This window comes from Tupaia chinensis, unplaced genomic scaffold, assembly GCF_000334495.1.
Source record: "Tupaia chinensis unplaced genomic scaffold, TupChi_1.0 Scaffold000659_1, whole genome shotgun sequence".
NCBI classification, from domain to species: domain Eukaryota; kingdom Metazoa; phylum Chordata; class Mammalia; order Scandentia; family Tupaiidae; genus Tupaia; species Tupaia belangeri.
The window spans coordinates 1730802-1740803 of NW_006160181.1; the positions used below are offsets into that span (position 1 = coordinate 1730802).

Here is a 10002-nt window from a genome sequence, read left to right on the forward strand (position 1 = left end):
GGTGGTGAGTTCTAGGAAGTGAGCATACGTTACTACAGGTGGGAACAAGTGAAGAAGGCTCTGAACGAGGCATTAAAAGATGGCTTGATTTCAGAAGTGGAGGAGAAGAGGTGCAGGCAAAGGGTAAAAAGTAAACTGAGGCTTTGAGGCAAGGATGTCTAAGGTATATATGATCCTGAGGAACACCCAAGATGTGTCCAGGTAACCAGACTGGTTTGGCTAGAACTGAGGACATACACAGGGGAGGAGTCAGATGTGAAGCTGGAGGGGTTTCTAAGACCCAGTTGTAGATTCTGAGATACTCAAGGGACTTTAGACAACATTTCTGCAGCAGAGAGCCTCTCAAGGTCTTGAAGAAACCCCAACGAGAACACATTAGCTATCAAGGTTGCTGGAATAGGAGGAGCGAGATTTTCAATGCAGGAGGCAGGGCCTCTCAGGTACATTTCCTTTAAAAATAGGCACTCTTAACACACGCCCCACCTTTGACTCCAGCTCCACCCTTTACTCCAGCGTTTCCTTGGTCTCCACAACCACCGTGACCCCGAGGCTCTGGAAACACATCACCAGATCCGCAGCCAGCACCACTCTCTTGCCCCTGGTTGCAATTAGATGGCCCACAGCCAGGAGCCTCGGTGTCTAGGCGGCATGGACTAGATTCATGACAGCCTAGGTCTTGCGGCCATGGGATTGGATTTGGGCCCAAGCACGGGCTGGGACAGCGCAGAGGCTCCCCACAAGGCTCTGGGCTTGGACAGGGGGCTGGAAGGGGAATTGGCTCCGGAAGTGGACGAGGCTGTGGGTATTCACAGGGCTGTGGGAATGAGCATGGCTCTGGAATTTCACACTGCATTGGACGAGGACGTGGAGCTGGGCGTGGAATTGGGCGTGGAGCTGGACGTGGAGCAGGATACAAACAAGGCTCTGAAAGTCGCCGTGGTAGAGGACATGGGCGGGGCTCAGGACTTGCGCACCGTGGATATGGACGTGGAGCAGGAAGTGGGTACCGCCGCGGTAATGGCTCTGGACATTGATCAACACACCGAGGACGTGGCTCCAGGCGTGGTCTCGGCTCCGGGCAGGAGGCACCCCAGGACGGTTGTGGGGCACAGCTCTGGGGCCAGCGTCTGATGGGAGGAATCTGAACTGGACCCTTCATTGGAGGAACCTGCCTGGGGCAGCAGGGAGAGGAAATCTCTATGCGGCACTTGGGTCTGCTTCTCTGAGAGCAGCTTGAAGTGGGGCCCCGAGAACAGCTGCTACCATAGATGGGCTCAGAGCGGCGGGGCGGGGTGCAGTAGTTATAGGAACCCGAAGAGCTTCTTGAAGGCAAGCAGCTGCTGTAGCAAGGCTCAGAGCATCTTGGTGGGGAACAGCTGTGGTAAGAGGGCTGCAGTCGACGGGGAGGGAGGCACCTGCTGGTGCTCTGAGACCGACGCTGTGCGGTGAAGCTCCCATAAGAGCCCTGCGTCTCGCATTGGGGTGCGCAAGTGCGATAGGAAGCTCGGGACTGACGCTGAGGTGCACAGCTGCTGTAAGAAGCTCCCCGATACTGGAACTGGGGTTCACAGTTGCTGTAAGAAGTTCGCGACTGGAACTGGGGGGCGCAGCTGCTGTAGGAGCCCTGATACTGGCTCTGGGTGGAGAATCTTCCCTGAGCCTGGCACACTGGAGGGCATTCTACGTAGGTCTGGACAGGCTGAGGAGCTGGATAGGATATGTAGGTCTGGACTGGGCATTCCACATAACAAGTTTCTGTATAACGAACTGGAGCACATTCTACGTAGCAAGTCTGAACTGGGCCTGGGGCTTCACATGGCACGTAGGTAACAGACTGGCACGGAACCTGGCATTGAACACAGGACGTTTGAGACTGGCATGGAACCTGGGATGTCACCTGGGAGGTGTTAGATTGGCATGGAGCCTGGCACTTCACCTTCGTGGTCTTAGATTTGCTTGCAGCTTGGCCCTTCACCTTGGTGGTCTTAGATTGGCACGGAGCCTGGCATGTCACCTCTGTGGTCTGGGACTGGCACGGAGCCTGGCTAGTCAGCTGGGAAACTTGAACTGGGCATGGTGCAGGGCACTCCACGATCTGCATCACCTGGCCCTGGGCACAAGGAGTCTGGGAGGGGCAGAAGGACCCCTTGACACAGCACTGGGGAAGGCAATACTGAATCTGCTGTTGGTCACACATGGTCCTGATGCAGGTGGGTGAGCAGGACCTGAGGATAGAAAGAGCAAAGTTAGGAAGGTGAGAGCTGGGGAGGAGGGACCAGGACCTAGGAAAAGATTCCTTGTCCCTGGGCTTTTCTCCTCTGGCCTCAGCCTTCCCCAGTGAATACTCACTGACTTAGCAGAACCCAGGATTAGTACTATTGTCCATGAGACCTGCTTGAGGTCTGCCTAATAACCTAATTGTGCTCAGCCAGAGTTGCAGGTGTCCAAGACCTCTCCCTGGGCGGTGAATACCAATGTGCAGCACCAGAGGGCGCTGATGACAAGAGGATTCTCCACACTGGCTCTTCTGTGGGAGCTGCCCTATAGGAAGTAGAAGTAACATCTTGCTCCCAAGGCTGTAGCCCTATGTGGGGGCTCCATAGCCAGAGAGGCTTGGATTTCCTCACACACAATGGCAGTACACATATATGTGCAAGCATGTAAAAATGTGCATAGGGAACAAGCACTCGGGCACCATCTGCCCTCACATAATGTCAAAGCTTGCATTGGATCCATTCGCTTATTGGGCGGCTCAAATCAAGCACTAAACGTTTGTTTCTCTATATTCAATCTTTTTCAGGTGAAAGAGAACCTTACAGATATGTGCAAAAGCATGCATGTACAAGACATACCAGTCTTGGGCAAGGCTTAAGATCGATATGGCAACTTGCCCAGGCAAGTTATGTGGCTTTTCTTAATCACCTAAAGTGTGACAGTCTGCTGGCTTCAGAAGAATTTTCTCTCCAGCCTCTGTGAGAGACATGGTAGAGACCTAAAATGATGTAACCCTGAAAGCACAAGATTCTTAACCACAAGACTACCGATCAGCCACACTTAAACATCCATGCAGCAGGAACATTATAAACACGACTGCAGAGATACAGGATCACACTCCAGTACCATACAGCCACGGGGGGGAGAAGAAAGCTCTTCCCAAGCCCACCTGTTCATGTACAGGCAACCCAGTAACTGGCAAAATAGAGGGATAATTTGACAAATGGTTCATCCAACAAAACACCTCTCATTATGCTCCCTAAATATTGAAAATGAATTCTAATGAAGGATGAAGCCCTAACATTTTCCAATTATAGAGATACAAGGATACTTCAAAAAGTTTGTGGAAAATGGAATTATAGTATAAATTTATTTTGGTGCGAATGATTTTAAAATCCATGCAGTGTTTTTCATAATATGCATTTTCCATGAGCACTTTGAGACTCGTTGTATCTATGTGCATATTCCCTTAGGTAAGTAAGTAACCCTCACATGACTCTGCTTACCAGACATAAATTACTAATGTGCCTTTTCCAAAGAGAGCAGGTCTTAATAAGGAAAAATAACACCTGAGGATGAGACCAGAACTAACAAGGGTGAATGCACTGACTCCATAGCCTCAGCTCTTCTCAAAACCTCTACAAATACTCCTCTTCTGTACCTTAAAGGTTCACTCAGATTTTCTCAAGCCAACATACCACTGTTTCTCTGCTCCTACATTTTTCCTTCACTAGACCTCACCCCCTGTGAATCTAAGCACCTCCTGAACATCATCCCAATCCCAATCCCAGGACCCAGCTCCCAGACTCACCCTCCTCACAGGCAAGCAGTCATTCAGGCTGAGGAGTCTGGGCAGAGGGCTGTTTTTATATAAAGTGTTCTGGGTCTGGCTTGGGCTATGAGACAGCTGGTTGGCATCTGCCTGGCTCATCAGCCAGGCCGACATTCCAGCAGTCAGTTCCCTCCTCTTGTGCCTGTCCTTGCAGTCACCTATAGAGTGTGGGAGTGTCTCATCTCAGTGTCAAAGCTTCCTGGCTATGAAGGAGTGGATTCTTGTTTTATTCCTCCTTCTTCACTTTGTCAATGTCTTCCTCGTCTCTAAAAGACCTGGTGGTGGGATGTGGAGGGATGGCATAGTTATCTTTTTTTTCCTTTTCTTTTGAGAGGTTTTTGCTATAGAGACAGAAAGCGAGAAATCACCACCACCCCCATGGGGGATGGCCACACCGCGATCCCTTCTCCTCCATCCTCCTCTTAGGATCTTGGGCACACACGCACACATGCTGATGTGAATTTAAGTCACCAGGTCCAACACTTGAACCGCAGCTGAGTACATGGGAGTCCAGCAACGTAGCCATTACACCATCTGCTGGTTCCAAGGGATGGCATAGTTATAAAAGAGGAAAATTTCTCTCACTTGAAGAGATTAAAATTACTTCAAAGATAGTGGCAATTCTACAAAAAGAAGAGAACAGGGGGTCAGAGCTGACTAGTGCCCCGGGTCGGCTACTTAACAACTAGGCAAACTTTATAACCAAACTGAGTATTAATGTACTCTTCTGCAAAGGAGAGATAATTAAATCTTCTCTCCTGATTATTGAAAGGGTTAAGGCCATTGTTTTATATCAAATAATCCAGCAAAGAATGACATTCAAAATATACAATATCTGGGGGCAGACAGTGGCACAGTAGTGACATAATGAGATTCATATGGGCAACTCTGGACTCATGGCCCAAAGTCTTCTACATCCTGTGTGCCTGCATGCCAGCCTAAGGCTGGGGGTGGATTGCAGTACGAGGATTCTTTTGAGGTGCCTGTCTCTTACTGTCTCTCTCTTTTAATTAATTAAGTAGTTTTATACACACACACACACACACACATACATATATATATATATATATATATATATAGAGAGAGAGAGAGAGAGAGAGAGAGAGAGAGAGAGAGAGAGAGAGAGAGAGAGAGAGAGAGAGAGAGAGAGAGAGAGAGTACATTCAGAGACAACACTGACCATGGCATCAGGCACAGAGAAATCAATGGATACCTGCTCCATCACAGTCCTGAATTGATGGCTCTTGAGCTGGTGCTCAGCTAATGCTACAGAGAAGTCTTTGAAAGTAGCACAAGACTTCTTTCTTGAAGATGGTGTGATGGAGTGGTGCTTGAGACAGCGTAGTGCAGGACAGAAGTAATAAACTGACCTGTTAATCAATCAAGGTGGGAATCTTATGTTTTCTCTGTATTGCATTTTAATTCATCACTAATATTTGGAAATAGGTTTTACTTAGGATTCCAGACATCTAGATTTTCTTCTAAAGTTAAAAGACCTGGCATAGATAAATGTAGCTTCCATCACTCTGATTAACAGCTGCTCACCTTAGTGCATACATTTTGCCATTCTACAATAGGTCGTCATTCTTTATTATATCTACAATGCAATTCAAAGTATAGATATCCATATGCTCTTATTTTTCTTTGTGCTTACTTTTTATTTGTGCTCTTCTTTTTCTTTGGTGAAGTTACAAGAAAAGTGGAATAATTCTTCTTTCGGCATTTCATTTGTTTATATCACTTTCAAACCCTTGTAGGCATTTAAGATTTTATTAGTGCAGGACAAGCAGGTGGTGTAATAGTTACGTCACTGGACTCTCACATAGTCAACAGCAGTTCGAGTCCCAGACCTGGTGACTTCAAATTCACACTAGGGATATGTGTGTGCATCCCCAAAATCCCAATAAGAGAATGAAGGAGAAGGGATTACGGTGTGGCCATCCCCCAGGGAGGAGTGATTTTTCACTTTCTGTCTCTCTGCCTCTCTCTGTCTCTCTGGCAAGTGCATGCACCCTATGACAAAAATCTCTCTCTCTCTAAAAAAAAAAAAAAAGAAAGAAGAAAGAAAAAAATGATTTTAATAGAGCTTGTGAGCAGAGACTTTAAATTTAAACAGATTTTGGGTTGGCTCTAAGCTGTAATACTTGCTAATGGGGTAAAATCTACTTAGCCTCAATGAACCTCAGATTTATTATCTGTAAAGTGGAAAGGAGAAGGAAGAAGAGAAAGAGACAAAAGATAATGATGAAAATAGAAAAGGAGGAGGAAGAGGAAAAAGGAGCAGGAAAGGAAGGGGATGAGGAAGATGAAGAAGAGGAATTAGAAAAAAACCATAGGATTGTTGTGTAAATTAGAGGAGAAAGCTAGTGTGCTTAAGATTTAATTAGCCATTTAACTCTGTGCTTTAGTCCCCTCAAATGAAAATGGAAGTAGTAATACTTCACCATGTTCTCAAGAATGTAAAATCAGATAATGGGTATGAAAGTGCTTTGTAACCTATAGTGTACACACCAATTATATCTGTAAAACCTTTTCCATGGGGTCTCCCCAGTTCAGTGTGACTTAAATGAGTCCTCATTCTGGATCCAATTCAAAGGAGTATTCAGATACTATTCCAAATTGGAGTAGGATGAAAGATTTTCAGAATGGCATAGCAACAAGAATTCCTAGGATCTGTATATCCTACCCTATCATTCCACAGATGAGAACTGCAAAGCCCAGAGAAATGAATCTGTCTGGGAATCAAAATATAATGATTGTCTTGGAGAGTATGGAGCCCAGGTAGCCCAAGCTTCAGGCTAGCCCTCTTTCTAATAAAACAAGTGATTTCTCTGATCATACACTTTGACCAAGGAGCTTTGGACTTGGAGAGCCCTGGGACTTGATATTCACGGAGAAGGTGGTCAGGAATGAAGTGAAAGAGGAAAACCGAGAGCATAGACTTATTGGTCCCACTGGAAAGGGAATGGTTAATCCTAATGGCTGTATCTCTTTCACTCATCTCTTGATGGCATATGTACTTCTTGAATGGAACATTTCCATCTTAATCATCCTTACTTCTCTGTATGCTGACATAATATGAGTCTGTTGATAGCTAGATGTATAAACAAGTAGAAGGATGGGTGTGGGATTGAGCTCAGTTCACCTATCTTAAATCACTAGAGGATTAGTTGATAATGTCCAATACAAAGACCAAAGAGCATTGCTACCTTTGTTACTTCTTGCTTCTTACTTCTTGCAAGAGAAGTGCTGGAGAATATGGAGGAAGAGCTTGGAAGTTGTCTTTATTTTTTTTCAATTGCCAGCAGGCATGTGCACTCACCAGAGAGAGACAGAGAGAAGTGGGTAGGAAAAAAGAATCCCCCAGTGGGGCATAGCCATGCTGCAATCCCCCCTCCTCCATTTCTCCACCCTGTCAGGATTTTGGTTATGCACACACATGTGCCTGGCATGTTTACCAAGTTGCCAGGAGCAGGACTAGAACCACACAGTCAGTCATATGGGCTCTAGCTTTCTCAACCCCCAGGTAATCAGACCAGCCCTGGAAGTGGCATATTAAGTTAGCTCTTAGAGTTTACAACAATATATTTTCAAAGACTGGTCATTAAGCTAAAAGCAAAAGATTTAATTATTGATATTGTTCTTTCTCTGGTGTGTAAGCTTCTAGAATTTAAAAGTTGTCATTGGTTGAAGAACTAAAATTAGTTCTAAGATTGTCAAAAGGCAAGAATGGAGCCAGGAGGTGGTGTGGTGGTTAAGGCACTAGATTCCACATGGCTGATTGCCTAGTTCAAGTCCCGGACCCTTGAAAAAATATCTAAGTTCATGTATGTGCCCAAATTCCAAGAAGAGAATGGAGAATGGATTATGGTGAGGCCATTCTCCCTGGTAGGTGCTTTCTTTCTTTTCCTCTGTCTGTCTCTCTCTCTCTCTGGTGAACATACATGCCCTACAGGGAAAAAACAACTTTTTAAAAGTGAGGGTGGAGCCAGGGAGGAAGGCAGGAATAAGTGTGTCATACCCTTTTTTTTCTCCAGTGAGGTCTAGAACTCTTCCAGAGAACATTTATTATTTGGTGATGTCTTCAAATTAAGTAGTTTTTTTAGACAGGCTTTAGTGTGGTTTTCTAATTCTTATGAGTCTACATACACTTTTAGGGTTTTGCTGTTTTACCTAACCAACTCAATCTAGACAAAAAAAAAAAATCACTAGCTCCCTCCATAAATGTATTTCTCCCAAGGTCCCATTTGAGACCACAGCCCATCTGTACCGTTTTTCAATCTAGAAACCTGGGAGTCACCTCTGACTTTTGCCCCAACATATAACCACCACACATTATAATTCATACTTGTTCTCAAATATATCCTCTACTGGCCCAGCTACAGTGACATAAGCCAGAAGCCATTGCTCAGGACACATGGGAGGCTCAGGTTCAATTCCCAACCCAGCTTAAAACAGGTCACATGCTTCCTGTGTGCCTATGATCCTGGCTAACTAGAGGCAAGGGCCAGAGGGTAATGACATGATAGATCTTGTCAAAATCTCTCTCTCCCACGTATTCTATCAAAAAATATGTGTGTATGTGTGTGTGTATAAAATATGCATTAAGGCGTATGTATGTGGGCACCAGTAATAGGCGTAATGGCTATGTTGCTGGACTATGTTGCTGTAGTTGACTGTGGTTCAAGTTCCAGACCCAGTGGCTTAAACTCACGCCGGGTGTGTGTGCATGCATGCCCAAGATTCCAAGAAGAGAATGGAGGAGAAGAGATTGTGGCATGGCCATCCCCCCAGGGGGTGATTTCTTTCTTTCTGTCTCTCTCTCTCTTTCTGGTGAGCACATGTGCCTTATAGCAAAAGCCTCTCAAAAAAAAAAAAAGTGTATGTGTGTGTGTGTGTATATAAGTATATGCTGTATATATACATATATATATATATATATATATGTATATTCTCTCTACTTTTTATCCCCACAGTCCCTGCCGTATCTCAGAACTTCATAATCTCCCACAGAGTGCAATATCCTCCTCAGTGTTTTCTCTGTTTCCAGTTTTTCCTTCTGCATTTCCACTTAACTTTGAAATCACCACCAGAATGATCAGCTTAAAAATAATAAATTGAATTAAAAAAACAAAGTTGATTATGTTATTCTCTTTGCTTCCCTTTGTCTACTGGGAAATATTCAAACTCCTTGGTGAGGACACAAAAATCCCTTCACAAACTGGCTCCAATCTATCCTTCCTGGTTTAAGTCTCCTTCATCATCTCTACTTCTCCACCCACCCACCCACCTCCCCACATAACACTGACTGAAGTCAGGCATAGTGGTTTTCATTCTGTATGTATACCTTGTTATTTCACAATAACAGACTTCTACAAATGATGTTTCCTTTTTCTGGAATGTCCTTTCTTCTCTTCTCCACGTATGGAATTATTGTTTACAATTGAAGACAACTCCAGTGTCACTTCCTTTGTAGCATCCCCTGACTACCAGAGCCATGACTCACTCTGTGCCCTGACACACCTCATCATTGAAGTTATCATGAGTCCTGTGGTTATTTACATTCCTTCCTTCTACACTAGATGCAACCAGGAAGAGAAGTTAAGATACATTAATCTTTCTACCCCAGAAATAGGCACTATGCCAGTGAATAATGTTTATTTCACTTTGTTAATTAAATCATTTCATTCTCATTTATGCAAATATACACAAGCATACGTGAGCATACATGCATATAAATCTAGCATGTGTATTTATTTATCTATTGAAATATAGTAAATGGATACAAGATAATATATTAAGGCATTGCCGGGTCCAGCCTTGGTGGGAGTGGATTGACTCGTCGGAGGCGATGCTGGAAAAGAAGACTAAGGCCTCGGTACCTTTTTCATGCACGTCCTCAGCTGGACACCCCCAGAGATTGCTCTCTGAGGAGTGACAACTGCTAGGAATCATCGTGCATTTTTATTGAAAATGTGATACATGCAAGTAAACGGGAGAGGGGCTAAGTGTTTCAATTATCAGCTCATAAAGTTTTAACAATAGAGAACATAGATTCTATTTAGGGTTGGATCAAGGGTGGGTCTAGTGCAGTTCCGCAATTGTTCGTTTGATGTAGGTGGGTCTTCATGGAATGCAGTTTCAGGAAAGTGGTTCCAGCAAGCAGAGATGATTAT

The 10002-nt window shown here is 44.7% G+C and overlaps 1 protein-coding gene across 1 annotated transcript; it reads right to left on the reverse strand.

Annotated features, from left to right (window-relative positions):
* Window positions 1-451: 451 nt before the first annotated feature.
* KPRP (keratinocyte proline rich protein) lies at window positions 452-2197 on the reverse strand. Its single transcript, XM_006159849.1, has one exon. The coding sequence runs from the start codon at window positions 2195-2197 to the stop codon at window positions 452-454; it is 1746 nt and encodes a 581-aa protein (XP_006159911.1).
* Between the last annotated feature and the right edge of the window lie 7805 nt (window positions 2198-10002).